Genomic DNA, 17,444 nt, shown 5'->3' on the forward strand with positions numbered 1-17,444 from the left:
GATTTTAATTACTTATTTGAGAGAGAATGAGAGAGAGAGAGTAAGAGAGAGCAAGAGAGCACAAGCAGGGGGAAGGGGCGAAGGAGCGGGACAAGCAGACTGCCTGCTGAGCGTGGAGCCAGACACCCACCTCCATCCCAGGACTCTGAGATCATGCCCTGAGCCGGAGTTAGACACTCAACAGACTGAGCCGCCCTGGCGCCCCTCTGGTATCAATTCTCCATGTCAGTTGGGAAAGGCTAGGTTATGAAGAGGTAACAAATATTCTTGTAGTCTCAGTAGTTTAACCCAACAAAGGTTTATTTCTCATTCAGGCCAGCATGTCCATCATAGGCCAACCAGGGACTCTGTTCAGTGCTCTCATTCAGGGACTATTTTTTTTTTTTTAATTTTTAAAGAAGATTTTATTTATTTATTTGGTGGAGATCACAAGTAGGCAGAGAGGCAGGCAGAGAAAGAGAGAGAGAGAGAGAGGGGAGGAAGTAGGTTCCCTGCTGAGCATAGAGCCCGACGTGGGGCTCTATCCCAGGACCCTGGGATCATGACCTGAGCCAAAGGCAGAGGCTTAACCCACTGAGCCACCCAGGTGGCCCCCAGGACTGTTTTGAACGCTGAGGCTTACCATGGGGGAGATAAGAGAAAGAGGGAAACATGCACTGACTCTTAGAGCTTTCAATGAAAAGAAACCATGTAACTTGGCCAAAACAAGTCACATGGCCTCACTTCGGAGGGGTCAGGCACATGCAGTTCAACTACACGTCTAGGTGGAGAACAGCACCCACCCGGTAACCCCCTAACACCCAGACCAAGTTGGAATGGGAGAATGGAGGGCTCTGAGAAGGAAAAGAGCGAATGTGATGAGCCGTTTGAGATGATAGAGTAGTGATAGATGATAGAGCACAGAGAGGTGAACCTGTCCAGATCTAATAAGTGAGAATAAATTAAGGCAAACAGTACAAGAAGTAATTAGAAAACAAAAACAATTAGAAACCCTAGGAAAACCAAACAGCTCTGTAAGAAAGGAAATGTAATAGTGCCCACTTGGCTCTGAAAAACTAATATTCCCCTAGCTGATAAAAATGTGAACACTGTATATTAGAATCAACCTGTGGTCAGAGCTTAGAGGTTTTAATGATGGCCACAGGACAGAATTTAATGTTAACAACCTTGGCGATTAAAAATTCAGACAGGGAAGCCGAGAGGTAGAAGAGGGAGAGGAAAGCTGAGATTTTATTTATTTATTTGACAGAGAGAGACAGCGAGACAGGGAATACAAGCAGGAGGAGTGGGAGAGGGAGAAGCAGGCCTCCTGCTGAGCTGAGCAGGGAGTCCAATGCGGGGCTCTATGAGGCTAACCACACAGCCTCACTTGACGAAGTGGGGCGCCAAACGCTCCTGTCTGTAGGCTATGGAACAACGGAAAGAGTGTATGAGTATTACTTGACCTTACAAAGGTCGCCATAGATAGAAGACTGTTGGGTGGGAGTGGAGAAGAATTATGGCCGTGGTGTATGTTAATTCATCACCTGTCATGGCAGGACACTCACAGATAGTGTTTAAAACTGATAAAACGAGAAATTGCTGTATAAGCATCTTATTTATAAAATTGTAGATAACAACTAGAAGAAATAGCTCAAAGAATTAAAAAGCGGTTGTCTCTTGGGAAGGGAACTGGTGGTTAGGAGGAAAGGGGCAGAGTACAAATGCCTGTCATTATAAATCTTTCAGGATTGTTTAATTTTCAAACCCTATGGATGGATGTATTTCTTAGGTAAATAAATTATTAAAATACAATTATGTTTTTAAAAGGGCTTTACAGACAAATGAAGATCAAGGAAATTAAGCAACATGCTCAGGATCATAAAGCTTGGTGGCAGAGTTGGATTCAAACACGGGTTCTTTGATTTTCAGGCTGGGGTTCCTTTCGCTTGCTTACACAAGCTATTTGACAAACATTTATTGAGCACCTTCGTGGGAGAGGATGTCAGGTGTAAGGGCCAAGACCCAGAAGGACTGTATTGTTCAGAGGCTGCACACAGTCTACACAGCAGGAGGGCAGACGCTTCAACCAATCCTTACAGAGCAATGTGGTTACGCGATCTTGTGGGCAAGACTGGAAAACGTAAGTTATCTTAACCACATTCAGTTGACATTGCTGCCCTTTCGGCTTGGACTTCCTCACTGTAATACTTACACTTAGGTCAGGTGCTGTTGGGATGGCTGTGGGCTTCTGTAAGGTGACTAAAGGAAAAGTTGAGTTGGAAATCTATTCAGTAGGATATGTGTATGTGGTTTTCAGTCATTTCTATGTATAGTTAGGTGGGTGCGAGCCATGCCAGTGTAGGAATGAAATAACAACAAATCCTTGAATAATTCAAAAGGCAGAAAAAGAGGAAAAGGGGAACAAAGGGCAGATGAGACAAAGAAACCCCAGCGAGCTAGTGACTTAACCTAATCACACCAGTAATCACATTATGTGTAAGTAGCCTAAATACTATAATTAAAGGGCAGAAATTGTAAGATTGGATTCAAAAAAGCAAAACCCAAGTAATTTTATGCTATTTATAAGACTGTAAAAATAAACTTTTTTTTTAGATTTTATTTATTTATTTGACAGAGAGAGACAGCGAGAGAGGGAACACACGCAGGAGGAGTGGGAGAGGGAGAAGCAGGCCTCCCGCTAAGCTGAGCAGGGAGTCCAATGCGGGGCTCTATCCCAGGACCCTGGGATCATGACCTGAGCCAAGGCAGACGCTTAATGACTCAGTCACCCAGGTGCCCCAGAGATACAAAAGTTCTTAACAAAATTTTAACAAATCAAAACCCACGATATATAGTAAGTAAAATATATCATTATGCAATATATATCCTAGGGGTGAAAAGTTGCTTTAACATTTGAAAAGTAATCAGTGTAATTCATCATATTAACAAATTTAAAAGGACAAACCATATGATTATCTCAATAGATGCAGAAAAAGCATTTGACAAAATCCAACATCCATTCCTGATGAAAAACTTGCAGCAAGCTAGAAATAGAGGGAAGAGCACATCTTCAGTCTGATAAAGGCCTTTACAAAAAATCTAATGTCCTAATGTCTTACTTAACGTGAAAGATTGGGTGCCCTCTCCCTAAGGTCAAGAGCAAGGACAGGATGTCGGGATCTTTCCATTTGCATTTAACATTGTGGGAGTTTCTAGTCAGGGCAACTAGGCAAGACAAGAAATAAAAGGCATAGAGATTGGAAATAAAAAGGTAAAACTGTCCCTACTTGCAGATAACATGATCATCTATGAAAAAAATTTTTTTAAGATTTTATTTTAAACACTCTCTATGCCCAATGTGGGGCTTGAACTCTCAACCCCGAGATCAAGAGTTGCATGCTTTACTGACTGAGCCAGACATGTGCCCCAGAAATTTAAAAAAATCTATAAAGTGACACTTAAGATGAGTTTTAATGGTTTCAAAATGGATGCAAATACAGTAATACACAAAAAGCAATTGTATTTCTACATCCTAGCAACATTCTGATTGAAACTGAAATTTTTATATTTTTAGTATATTTATTTATTTTTAAGTAATCTCTACCTTTAACGTGGGCCTTGAAGTCATTACCCCCTGAGATCGAGAGTCCCATTCTCTACTAACTGAGCCAGCCGGCTGTCCCTGAAATTGAAATTTTTAAAGTATATACATATATATTTTTAATCTTTTTTTTTTTTTTAAGATTTCATTTATTCATTTATTTGTCAGAGAGAGAGTACACACAAGCAGGAGAGTGGCAGGCAGAGGCGGCTAGAGAAGCAGGCTCCCTGCCGAGCAAGGAGCCCTATAGAGGACTTGATCCCAGGAGCCTGGGATCATGACCTGAGCCGAAGGCAGTGGCTTAACCAACTGAGCCACCCAGGCGTCCCTATATATATATATATTTTAAAGATTTTATTTATTTGGGGCGCCTGGGTGGCTCAGTGGGTTAACCAGCCTCTGCCTTTGGCTCAGGCCCTTATCTCAGAGTCCTGGGATTGAGCCCCACATTGGGCTCTCTGCTCAGTGAGGAACCTGCTTCCTCCTCTCTCTCTGCCTGCCTCTCTGCCTACTTGTGATCTACTTGTGGGGTGCCTGAGGGGCTCAGTTGGTTAAGCAACTGCCTTTGGCTCAGGTTACGATCCCAGTGTCCTGGGATTGAGCCCCGCATCAGGCTCCTTGTTCAGCGGGAGCCTGCCGCGTCCTCTCCCTCTGCAAGCTGCTCCCCTTGCATGTACTTTCTCTCTGTGTGTCAAATAAATAAATAAATAAATAAATAAATAAAATCTTTTAAAAAGAAGACTAGAAAAGAAAATTAACTTGGAATACAATATGGTCTAAATATAAAAGCTAAAACTATAAAAATTCTAGAAGAAAACATAAAAGAAAATCTTAGTGACCTTGGAGTTGGCCAGGGTTTCTTAAGCAGGACACAAAAAGTCTATGGTACAAAATAAAAAATTGATAAATTAGACTTCATCATGATTTAAAAATTGTGTTCTTTAGGGCACTGTTATGAAAATGAAAAGATGAGCCCCAGATTTGGAGAAACTATCTGCAAAACATACATGCAACAGAGGACTTGTATCTAGATATGTATGAAGTTGTATTTAAAATATTTTTAAAAATATTTTTTTAATTTATTTTAAAGAGAGTGCATGTGCACACACATGCAGGGGGAAGGACAGAGGGGGAAGGAGAGGGAGAGAGAGAATCTCAAGCAGACTCCGTGCTGAGCATGGGGCCCATACGGGGTTTGGGATCTCACGACCCTGAGATCATGGCCTGAGCGGAAACTAAGAGTCAGCATTTAACTGACTGAGCCACCCAGGCACCCCTAAAATATTTTAAATTGTGATAAGATATACATAACATAAAATTTGTCATCTTAACTGATTTTAAGTGTACAGTTGCTGTTCAACCAATCTCCAGGTTTTTTTTTTCTTGCAAACTAACTACATCCATTAAACAGCTGCTAACTTCCTTCCTCCCTAGCCCCTGGCAGCCACCATTCTGCATTCTATTTCTATGAATTTGACTACTCTAGTTACCTCATATAGTGGAATCATAAAGTGTTGTCTTTTCGTGATTGACTTATCGCACTTAGCATAATGTCCTCACGGTTCCTCCATGTTCTAGCATGTGTCAGAATTGCCTTCCTTTTTAAGGTTGAATAGATTCCACTGTATGCATGGACCACAATTTGCTTATTCATTTATCAGTCGATGGCCATTTGGGTTGTTTCTACCTTTTGCCTATTGTCACTAGTGCTGCTGTGAACATAGGTTGTGCAGATATCTTCCGGAGAGCCTGTTTTCAGTTCTTTTGGATATATAAAGAACTCTTATAATTCAATAATAAGAAATAAATCCCGTTTTTTTAATAAAGATTTTTATTAAAAATGCAGATTTTTATTTTTATTAAAAATAAAGATTTTATTAAAAATGCAGAGAGGCAGCCAGAGAGAGAGGGGGAAGCAGGCTCCCTGCTGACCAGAGAGCCCGATGTGGGGCTCGATCCCAGGACCCTGAGATCATGACCTGAGCTGAAGGCAGAGGCTTAAACCACTGAGCCACCCAGGCGCCCAATCCCGTTTTTTTTAAATTGGAAAAGATTTGACTAGACATTTTACCAAAGAAGAAACAAAGATCATGGTAAGTCTGCATACAAAAAGATGCTTCATAACATTAATGGACAGGAAAATATACATGAAACCTACAATGATAAAGCCCTCCGAATCCACTGAAATGATTTAGATTAAACTGACTGACCGAGCGCTGTGAGAATGTGGAGGAACTGGAACTCTCACGGGCTGCTGGTGGGAATGTGGACCAATACCTCCGGGGTGGAAAAATTTTGGCACTTTTAAAAACGTTAAATGTATGTTCTATCATATGACTTGGCCATTCCACTCCTAGGTATCTCCTAGAGAGAGGACAGTGTATGTCCACAGGCGGATTTGAACACGAATGTTCACACCAGCTTTATTTGTATACTAGCCAGCAACTACAAATAATCCCAAATCTGTCAGTGAATGAGTAACCAAATCGTGCTATAACCATAAAATGGCATTCTACTTAGCGATAGGAAGGGACAAATTATTGGTGTGTGCAATGTACATATGAATTGCAAAATAGTTTTGGTGAGTGAATGGAGTCGGAGGAAGAAGAATGCATACTGTGTGATTCCATTTATGCAGCATTCTACAACCTCAAACTGATCAAGAGTGACAGAGGCGGACTATTGTTTGCCTGAAGAGGAGGGGGAAGGGGCAGTGTGGGGCAGAAGGGAGAGATGACAAAGGGCCATGGGAAGTTTTGGGGGTAATGATGTCTTCATTGCCTCGACTGTGATGCTTTCATGAATATATATGTATATACATATTTATATATGATATGTATGTCAAAACTTAACAAATTATATACTTAAAAAAAAGATTTTATTTATTTGACAGAGAAAGAGATCACAACTAGGCAGAGAGGCAGGCAGAGAGAGGGGGGAAGCAGGCTCCCCGCTGAACAGAGAGCCCAAAGTGGGGCTTGATCCTGGGACCCTGAGATCATGACCTGAGCCAAGGCTCAGGGATCCTGAGATGATGACCTGAGCAGAGGCTTAACCCACTGAGCCACCCAGGCACCCCACAAATTATATATTTTAAATATGTGGAGTCCATTGCATGTAATAATATCTCAATAAAGCTATAAGGCAAAAATAAGTAAATTCAAGTAGACCCATAAGGAGAAATACTATGTAGCAATGAAAACTATGGAAAGATATTTATGATAATTGTTGAGAGAGAAATAAAAAGCAGATTACAGGGACGCCTGGGTGGCTCAGTTGGCTAAGCAGCTGCCTTCGGCTCAGGTCATGATCCCAGCGTCCTGGGATCGAGTCCCACATCGGGCTCCTTGCTCAGCAGGGAGCCTGCTTCTCCCTCTGCCTCTGCCTGCCATTCTGTCTGCCTGTGCTTGCTCTCTCCCCCTCTCTCTCTCTGATAAATAAATAAAATTTTTAAAAAAAAAAAAAAAAAAAAAAAAAAAGCAGATTACAGAATGGTATATCCAATCTGGCCACTTGTTTTTATTTTTTTATTTTTAATTTATCTATATTATTATTATTTTTTAAATATTTATTTATTTATTTGACAGAGTGAGACAGTGAGAGAGAGAACACAAGCAGGGGGAGTGGGAGAGGGAGAAGCAGGCTTCCCTCTGAGCAGGGGGCCTGATGTGGGGCTTTATCCCAGGACCCTGGGCTCATGACCTGAGCCAAAGTCAGAGGCTTAAGACTGAGCCACCCAGGCGCCGTTTTATTATTACTTTTAAAAAGACGTTATTTTTAAGTCATCTCTATACCCAACATGGGGCTTTAAACTCACAATCCTGAGACCAAGAGTAGCGTGCTCTACCGACTGAGCCAGATTTTTCTAGGCAGCTCCATATGCCTATGATCATATTCTGTATTTCATATCACATCATATTACTTTATATCACAGAACATAACACATGTAGGCACACATGGTGGAGGAGGAGGGGGTGCCTCCATCTCCTCGGGGGGCATGTCTACCTACATCTTTCATCTTTAGTCTAGTTAAAAGCACATACCTTAAACTATGAACAGTGATTCTCTCCGAGGGAAGAGACTGTGGACGGTATTCAGTTTTCTTTGTTCTGTTCCAAACTGTCTGTCGTCACATTTTTCTCTGCGTATGCATGCGGGCCAGATAGTGTATATTCCGGGCCCCAGATAGCGGGCCGGAAGCTCGTCGCAGCATCAGGCTCAGTGTTGGGCACGCAGCAGGTGCTCCCTAGAGGTGTGAACGAAGACCGCGAGAAGTGGGTTCAGCAAGGACGGGAGGGCAGCGTTTGCGTTCTGGCGCCTGTTCTGCTCCACGTGGACCCTGCCAGGCCCGGCGACCGCGTTTCCGGGCTCTGCCCGGCGCCCGGGGATGGACGCCTGGCGGGGCGGGGTGTCTGGCGCCGGCCGGGGTGCCCTGGCCCTTTGCAGTCGCCCGGGGGCGCGGGTAGGCCAGGCCGCCCCACCCGTGCAGCGGAGGGGAGGGCAGAGGAGAGGAGAGGAGAGGAGGGGCGGGGAGGGGACCGGAGTCATCAGGAACTCGCCCAGGCCGCTCCCACTGCCGCTGCAGCCAGTGCCTTTGCGAGGCAGCTTAGGGCGCCTGCTGCAGGCTTTCCGCAGCCTCCCCGCAGCCTCCCCCATCAGACTCTGGTCTGGGACCGAGACTGCTCAGACGCCTGGTTCTGAGCGTCTCCCCGCCGAGCTCCTTCTTCGACGTTCTGAGCAGGCTCCCCCGGGCCTCTGCCCTGCAAGCTGTGGGGTCTAGAGGGCCTACCTCTTAGGTAAGACCGTGGCCTCCTGCAGTCCCTCCCCCGCCTCCCATCTTGCAAAGGACCACACACTCTCTAGGATCCTCGTGCTCCTGCCTCCTGGTCTGTCCCAGCACTTTCTTTAGGCGGAGCTTCCTCTACGCAGCCCACAACAGGCGGTGCCAGAGGAGCTGCCTGGGGTCTGAGTGTCCTCTTGCTTGGGCAGGCTGAGGCGTGAAGCATCCTGGGTTTTGAGCAGAGATGGGCCTGCCTCTCAGTAGGATGGGGGAGGCTGGCCCTGGGTCAGGGTCACGGCCTATGGACACAAGACTCAGAGTCCAGAGGGTGCAGTCAGTGTGACTCACTGGGACATGGGGTGGGTGAGGGAGCACTAGCCCTTGTTGTGCAGGCAAGGGTCTGGTCTAGGAGGTGAGGCTGGGTCCTAACCCCAGCAGCTGAGCTCAGACCGGCAGCATCTGGGCCCAGGAGTTGGTTCCAGCCCTGGGAGAGGCAGGTGGTGAGAGAGGAGCAGGCAAGTCATGTCTGAGCCTGCCAGGTGGGATGGAGTTCAGGATTGGCTGGGCAGGTCCAGTACTCTGCTCATGCATCCCGCTTTGGGCCTTTGGGGCTTGTCGGCACCCCTCACTCCCCATCACCACCACCTGTGTCTTACCTCCTCTGCACAGTGGAGCAGGCTTCCCACTGCTTTCCTTGTAAAGCTTCTCTGTAAAGGGCAGCTTCTCTGAGGGGAGCCTGGCCTTGGAGCAATGTTGATGTCACCTCTGCTTCCTGTCTTGTTTCCTTTGTTCCTCCCTCCTGTCCCCCTTTCTATTTATCCCACAACTTCCTTTATTCTGCCATGCCAAGCCCAAGGGGCCCCCAGAAGGAACTGGAGTCTTCAGCTTGGGGAACAGGAGAGGATGATTCATTCGTTTGATCATTCCGGTACACACATATTTACTCCCATTCACTCACTCTTTCCCATTCAGTTACTCCTTCCCTCATTCTTGGGACACTTAATGAGCATCTACTATGTTCAAGACCCTGAGTGTTAGGTGGGAGTGGTGGCAGGATACTCTGATGAATCAGCTGCATTCCTGCTGCCCACTGTTCAAGATCAAGAAGGGGAAATGAGGGGGCGCCTGGGTGGCTCAGTGGGTTGAGCCTCTGCCTTCGGCTCAGGTCATGATCCCGGGGTCCTGGGATCGAGCCTCACATCGGGTTCTCTGCTCCGCGGGGAGCCTGCTTCCTCCTTTCTCTCTGCCTCTCTGCCTACTTGTGAGGAACAGAGGGGACTAAGGAGGAGGAAGGAAGGGTCACTTAGGAAGGGCACAGAAGACTTCTCGGAGGTGATGCTGTTTGAGCCAGACCTTGAACGGGGACAGGATTGGGATGTAGAGCTACCAGAAAGCATCAGGACAGAGGGAAGAGCGGGAACAAAGAAAACTCCAGGTGTGTGAGGAAACAGTTGCAAGCTCTGTGCATGGTTTGAGACAATTAGAAGAAACGAGTCTGGATGGAGAAGAGGACAGGCATGTGCTCCTATCTCCCTGCCTTCTGTTAGAGGCCAGGGGGGCAGCCCTGTTCTGGGTGACCAGAGCCATGGTCATGGGCTAATGGCAAGACCCTTGGGACTGTTAGAACGCTTTAATTTTTCAGTGAGCCTTAGATGGGACTGAGCCCTTCAATCTCGGAGGTATGTAAGTGGAGGCTGGGATGGTGTGTGTGTGTGTGTGTGTCTAGTGGGGGAGAGTTACAGGTTCTGACCCATGGAGGGGTTCAGCTAGGGCCGTTCTGAAAGTGGGAGTTGGAGTGGATGACATCGGAGGTCCCCTGCTAGCCGGAGTTTGTGGTCCTGAAAAGGCTAAAAGGCCCAGCCGAGGGAATTCCTGGGAGTTTGGTTATTTATTCACGTACTCACTCCCTCATTTGATCCTCTACCCCTTCCTCCCTCTCACTCACTATACCCTTGTTCTGGGCAGACCCCATGCTGAGGACTCAGATGACTCAGATGAACTCCCTGTCTGTGCCAGTTCCCAGTCTGATAGGGGAAACAGACCCCTGCCAGACAGTGACAACCCAGTATCTCTGTGGCATATAAATGGAGGCTACTTTGCTGTGTTTTGTCACGGAGTGGGGTGACACAGCTGGGACATGGGCTTGAAGAATTAATGCAGACGTATGTCTTCCAGCTGAAGGATATTATATGAGTATTAGGATATGGGTATTATATGGTATTAGGGTATGAAGGATATTATATACGAAGCGCTTTCGGGGAAAAATACTCAGGGTCTGGGACTTAAGAAGCAGGCTTTCTTGACTCATGGGGCTCCCTAGATGTGTCCTTAGGGACCAGGCCTTTGGACTACGGGCACCACAAGCTCATCCCATGTCAGCAATGAGCCTACGGGTTTTGGGCAGCCCTAGAGAAATCCTTGGTCCACATGAGCTGTGAGAGGGTACACAGAGTGCTGGTTACACCTGTGGGCTCTGGACTTTGATCAGGGTTCAAATCCTTACGCTAAGTCTTATCAGCTGCATGACTTTGGACACATGACTCTTTGCCTTCAGTTTTCCTCTGGAGCAGAGTGATAATGCTAGTGCCTTCCTCAAAGGGTGAGGCTCAGAGGTGGTACCATACCTGAGGGGCTGGCACGGGGCTGGGCGTGTATGTGAGGAGCTGTAATGACAGTGATGGTGGCCATGAGAGTGAGGGACAGTCACAAGCCATCTCAACCGTCTCTGGGTCTCATTCTCCCCACCTGTGTCCCCAGCTCACTGGCTCCCACCGTATGGTTCTTGGACCAGCAGCATCAGCATCTCTTGGGATCTTATTAGAAATGCAAATTCTTGGGCTCTCTGGGAGCCTTGCTTTCAGCAGTCTGCATTTTAAGCCACCTTCCGTGTGGTTCTGATGCAGGCTGAAGTTTGGAGACCACTGGCCTCACTCTCACTTAAGACCGGGTCTCTACCCACCTTTCCAGGACTGTGATTCACCCGGGGCTGCGGTGTGTTTCCTACGTTTAGGACCCTGGTCGGCTGGCTGATGGGGAGAGGGGCCAGAGATGATAAGATGTGGTGTCAGCCCTCAGGGGACTTGTGGGAGAGTTGGGAAGGGGAGGCAGATGCCCATGGAGATCTTCACTGGAGTCACAGAGACACCAGAGTGGAGTCTGTGACTTCACTGGAGTCACAGAGCTGCCAAAGAAGAGCAGAGAGGAGAGAGAACTTTGTGGACTGCAGAGCCTTCTGCAGAAAGATCTGGATCTCTGTGGCCTGTTCCTTTTTTTTTTTTTTTTTTAAGGTTTTATTTATTTATTTGACAGAGAGAGATCACAAATAGGCAGAGCAGCAGGCAGAGAGAGAAGGGGAAACAGGCTCTCTACTGAGGAGAGAGCCCGATGCGGGGCTCGATCCCAGGACTCTGAGATCATGACCTCAGCTGAAGTCAGAGGCCTAACCCACTGAGCCACCCAGGCACCCCCTCTGTGGCCTGTTCCTGACAGGATGCTGATTCAACCTTGCTGGGAGTCCTCTCCTAAGTCTTACGGAAGCCTCCCTTGTTTTGTGCCTTGCTGTGGGGTGAGGTGGACAGGGCTCTAGGCTTGAGGTTAGGAGTAGCGATTCTAGACAACTTCCTCATGGACTTTGGGTAGCTTGCCTCTCATCCCTGGGCTTCAGGGTACCCCTGTGTAAGATAGGGGTACTAGACTGAGTCTAGTGTGTCTGAGACATTGTAAGCCACTGGTGAAAGGGTAGGCTGGGGACCAGAAACTCTCTGGGTCTCTGTACCATGGAACCCTGAAATTGGCCTTCCTGTCTGCTGGAATGCCGTGCGCTGAGCTGTGCCTTCTCTGGGTTGGTTTTCTTATCAGTCAGGGGAGGACTCATGATCCCTGTCCTGTTCACTTCGCATGGCTTTTGTCACGTGGGGCATGTGCTTCATTCTTCGAAGCTTCTTGTTGCCTCAGCCCGGTGGCCTGGCACTTGAGGCCCTCCTCAACAGATTCCCAGCTTTTTACTGCAAGATGAGCATCCTGTTCTGTTCCTGTTAGGCCTTCCATCTCACTCTTCTTCTCAAACTATCCAGGCCCATTCAGTCTTCAGGCCAGAAAGCACCACCTCCTCCACGAAGCCTCCTCGATTGCCCCACTCCTCAGGGCCATCCTTGGACCATCTTGCTGTCTTTAAGGCTTGATTTTAATTTCTCACTCATTGACACTGAACAGCTGAAGACCCCTGAGCTCTTTCAGGGAAAGACTTGAGCTCACAGGAATAGACATGAGAATCCTTTCAGAGGCACATGGAGTTCCGTTCGAGAGAGAACCATGCCCAGAACCCAGGTGTCTTAGGCTCAGGGGGAGACATCATTAGGAGTGTGGGGAGTGAGCTTGAGGCAATGAAGGGCAGATAGGGCCGACCTGTGTTCCAGCATGGCTCTGCACTCAGCAGCTGTGCCACCTGGGCCATGTCACCTTTCCCCTCCCGCTCCACGGGACGTTCCAGTGGGCTGGAGTGAGGACAGCACTAGGCCTTGGACACAGCAGGTGTTCGGTTATTGTGAGGAGATCATTATGACTTCTGATCCGTTTGCTCACCCTGGCTCCCCCTGCCTGGCTCTGCCCTGCCTTCTACTCTTAACCACCAAGGACTTTATATTATTGGCCCATCATGAAAAGCCCAAGTGTCAGTGTCAAGGCCCCCTTGTGAAGCCTCTTCCAGAAGCAAGAACGACAAGAGAAAATCTGGGTGTTCTCTTAGTCGGTGGTAGCTACGGAGTGCCTGGGGTGGGATTTGGCAGGTGTCACTTTAAGAAGTCCTTTAAGAAGGAGGGGGTGCTCCCTGTCCCTGGCCAGCCTCTGGCATTGGGCTGCACTTGGGGGCAGCACTCCCCAGGGTGAAGAGTCCTAGCAGGTGGGTCTGGTGTCTCTCTGGGAGGCCGCTGGCTGCTCCCTGGCTTCCTGCCACCTCTGGCCTGACCCCTTGTGGATGGATGGAAGCCTGGTGACCGTTTTGCCAGTCTAACTGGCTGGGGCCGGTGAGGTGGAGACTCCCGGACCCTGGGAGGGACCCCAGAGCCAAGAGACCCCGTGAGCAGGACGTCAGGGGCTGGCAGTGGGGGTGACTAAGTTTAGCTGTGGCTGAAAGTAAAGCGAGTGTCCCGAGAGGTGCCCAGCGGGCAGGCACAGGGCCCTCTGACATGGCCGGGGTCCAGTTGGCAGCCTCTCTCTGTCCTGTCTGCCAGGCAGGCCCAGGAGCCTTGGAGGGGGGTGCTCTGGGAGAAGGGGGCAGAGGGCGGTGCCAGGAGAGGCAGGACTCAGTGATAACAGCTGGGCTCAGGAGGGGCGGGAGCTCGGGAGGAGGAGCAGACGAGAGGCTGACCGGCTTCATTTGGAGCCGGAGCCTGTCTGTTGCTCAGGTGACCAGTGTCTCTCTCAGAGGGTGCTGCCAACCGGCCTGGCCGCGATGATCCAGAATGTCGGAAATCACCTGCGAAGGGTATGCAGGGTGGGTGTGAGGAGGCTGGTTGGAGGCCAAGGGGAGGGGTCTGGAGGCTGGGGATCCTGAAAGAGAATTGAAGTTTCCATTTTAAGCTAGAAGTTCTCCGTCTTCTCTCTCATTCTCCCTGGGCCATTTCCTAGATCTCCCTGGAAGGAGGAACTGCAGAACTCCTAGGCTGGTTTATTAGAGGCAACAATCCTGAAGCAAGCCCCAGGGGCCATGCTGAGGGGAAGTTTTCTGCATCTGGAGTTCTATTTTGGGGGTGCGTGTTTCTCCCCGCCGAGTCCGGCGAGTGCTTCTGCCGGACTTCAGAGCTCGGTGCCTCTGTGGCGTGCTGGAGTTCAAGGCTCCTGCTGGAGTTCAGGGCTTGGACCCTGATGGAAGTTACAGGGCTGGGGGTGGGGGCTGTGAGTGGGTGAGTGAGGGTGTGGCAGCCCGGGATTCTCGGGGGCAATAACCTCTTTCAGAGAGCAAGCTCCGGACCAGGCATGGGCTGTTGGACAGGTGTCCTGCAGGGTGGCCTTACAACCCACGTTTCCCTGGAGTGTCTTACCAGGGACTTTGGAGCTGAGATTAGATGCTGAGACATGGGATGGAGCCAAGTGCTCATCACTGCCTGGCGGGGGCCTTTGATCTGGTGAACGGGAGAAGGGTGCAGGACAGACTGGTGGAGGTTGTGCTGGGCACAGAGTCGGTGTCCTCTGAGGACATTCTCAGGAAAAGCCTTTTTAAAGGGGACAGGGACAAGTAAATCTCTTACTGACCCCATCCCCTCATCTGTATGACTGCCGCTCAGCTCAGATCTCAGCACCCTCCCACGTCTAGGGCACCTTCTCCCTGCTTCCCCCATTCCACATCCAGCCCCTCCCAGTCCCCTTCCCTGGAGGGATGCTTCTTATTAGATGCTTCTTATTACCTATTGGGAAACGGGGTTATCCCGCACCTGCTTAGCCAGCTGCCTTCAGTACAGTGCTCATGTTCCTCACCTGATACAAGAGGCTCCTGGTAATCTTCTGCCTGCTTCTCTCTCCTCATCTCACCTTTTCCACCCCAATAGATTCAGCCATGGTGAACTGCTTGCCACTGCCTCAGTATACCACCTTTGTTCTCTCCTCTGTGCTATGATCCCTACTGTGCTTTTTTGCTTGGGTGGCTCCTAGCCACCCCCACGTCCCCTCCTCCACCTCCCCCTCAGCTCAGATGCCAACTCCTCCAGGAAGACTTCCTAGATTTCTCAGGGCACAGAGAGCCTCTGTTAGTTCCTTCTCACACTGGACTGTGTGGTAGACTTGCACATCTATCTTTTCCACCAGCCAATGAGTTCCATGAGGCTGCTCTTGGTGTGCCCCTCAGAGGGCTGGGCATGGTCAGAGCCCCAGACACTGTCTAATGAATGCAAGGGCCTCTTGCTTCCCAGCTCCTGAGCTTGGGGCAGAGAGATTTTTCCAGGTGGGGCTGTGTCTTCTCTTGTGCCTTTCATGATTTTTTCCCCCATTGATTCCCATCGATAACTGGGGGAGAAGGCAGTAGGGGAAGGATGTGTCCTTATCATCATTTTGCAGAGATAACAATAGAATCGTGGCAAATCCATATATAACACTGACCACTCTATGCACTGCACCAAATGCTTTGTATATATTAATTCATTCAGTTCTCTGTGAGGTGGGTACAGTTATTATCCCCATATCCCAGATGAGGAAACTGAGGCTCAGAGGGGTTGAGGACTTGCCCAGGCTCAGAATCACACTAGTAGGAAGTGGCAGAGCTGGGATTTGAACACAGGCAATCTGGCAGAGAGTCTGAGCTCTTAGGGAAACTGAGGCTCTGCCCTGCGAAAAGTGCAAAAGCTGAGTGAGACTCCAGGCCACAGGATCCGAGTCTGAGCCCAGGCAGCATTTTACTTCCCTGTTCTCCAGCCCCCTTTCCCAAGTCTGGGTGCGGATGTAGATGTGGGGGTGGAATTGGGCCCATGAGGTGACATGGGTGACCTCATGCCAGCTGAGAACACTCTGGTCTGGATTGCCACCTGTGGTCCATTGCCTGCATGGTAGACCTCCTTGGACTTCCCCGTTTCCTCCTGAATTCCCTTCATCCCCCAATAATATAGGACAGTTTGGGATGGTTTTCTGAGTTGTTACCAGAGCTGTTTTTAATGAACAGCAAGCAAATAAAAAAAAACCCACCAAATACTCTTCACTGGGGACGCAGAAAGCCAGGTTAACTGGGAACAGGCAGGGGCCCTCAGAGAACCCATAGCCCTGCATCCCAGGGTTTGGGGGGCCCTCGTCCATATCCCGTGGCACGGCAAATGGTTCTGGCTTTTCCCTGCACCCAGCAAGGCTCAGAACATGTGAATGAGAGTGAGGAGGTCAGCCTGCCAAGCTGAGGGAGCAAGGTGTGTGTGTGGGGGGCACTGACTGCCTGTTTGCTGGTGCTGGAAAGGGCCTGCTGTCCTGTCTCAGTCTTTGCCTCTCTCAGTGCCCAAGATGTCAGTCTGTACTGGGTCCTGAGTCCCGTACTCCTGGGCTAGAAGGGGCCCGCTGGTCCCTAGTGGGAGACTGGGAACTTCTGCTCAGCCTTGGTGTTAGCCAGGTCAAGGGCACCTCCGGAGTACTTTATTTACGCTGGGAAAGGTAATGGGGCTGTCGATCCCAGGTTCCCTGAGAAGCCCCGCACCCTGGCCGTGTGGCCGACAGAAGGCTGGAAGGTCAGGAACAGCCACAGGCATCTGCGCACATGCTTGCACATCTACAGATGGACATGCTACTCCTGACTGCTGGCAGTGATCCTACTGCTTCACCTTGAACCTGGGGACAGCTGGAGCTTCTCCCCAGCCTGGCCACCCAGCCTCATGAAGGGCTTAGTTCAGAGTGTGAGGAGGTTTCAGGCACAGTGTTTGGCCCCTCTTTGGATTAACATCTTATCTTCACTCCATTGCTCATATATAATCTTGGGCCAGGTGCTCCCCCTCTTTGAGTGTTCTTTGAGGTCCCCACCAGCCTTGACTTCCTGGGGGTCTGGACTTTTAGGAAGCATTGGTGCACCATCTTGAGGCTGGTCCTGACCATGAAAGACAGGGCCTGTCTGCCTTGAGAACCTTGCTGTGTGGTAGAGGAGGGGAGACCAACAGGATTAAAATGACACACCTGTCATATAGTATGAGTGCAAAAACTACTGGATGAATGAGTGACTATGGGAGCTCAGAAGGATGCTGAAGTCGTCCCAGAAGGCTTCCTGGAGGAAGAGGCACGACTTAGATACATAGCCTCAGCGTGTTCAGGAACCCCATATGAACCCTGGTCTCAGGCATGGAGAGACACCCTTAGCGTTTGTAGTCTGTCTGGAGGACTCGCCTTCATCCTTCAAAACCTAGCTCAGCCATCATCCCCCCGGCCCATTTGCATCTTGCCTGCCTCCGGAATGAATGGCATCTCCTCGCGATAGTATACTGATTTCAGTTCTTCCCTGCACAGGAATTAGCCTGTGGCAGGTGCTAAGCAGCCTGTGATGAACCCAGGCTGCCATGCGGAGCTGCCGGCTAATGAAGGAGACACAGTGAGAAAGTAGTCAAGTAAATACAGGACCAAAACCTGTGC

At 49.2% G+C, this 17,444-nt stretch overlaps 1 protein-coding gene across 2 annotated transcripts in view; it reads left to right on the forward strand.

The window, feature by feature from the left end:
• The first annotated feature begins 8,142 nt into the window (after nt 1–8,142).
• ACOT11 (acyl-CoA thioesterase 11) overlaps nt 8,143–17,444 on the forward strand; it is a 53,111-nt gene continuing 43,809 nt past the window's right edge. Inside the window, exon 1 of one of the 2 annotated variants that reach the window (XM_059136828.1) lies at nt 8,143–8,379. Coding sequence is in view for 1 of the 2 variants with exons in the window: in XM_059136827.1 (XP_058992810.1) it covers nt 13,813–13,845 (33 nt within the window). In the remaining variant the exon portion in view is untranslated. Of the gene's footprint in view, nt 8,380–13,704; nt 13,846–17,444 lie in introns of those variants that run through there. The other variant, XM_059136827.1, reaches the window with a different exon arrangement.

The sequence above is a fragment of the Mustela lutreola genome, chromosome 10 (assembly GCF_030435805.1).
Source record: "Mustela lutreola isolate mMusLut2 chromosome 10, mMusLut2.pri, whole genome shotgun sequence".
Classification (NCBI taxonomy): Eukaryota; Metazoa; Chordata; class Mammalia; order Carnivora; family Mustelidae; genus Mustela; species Mustela lutreola.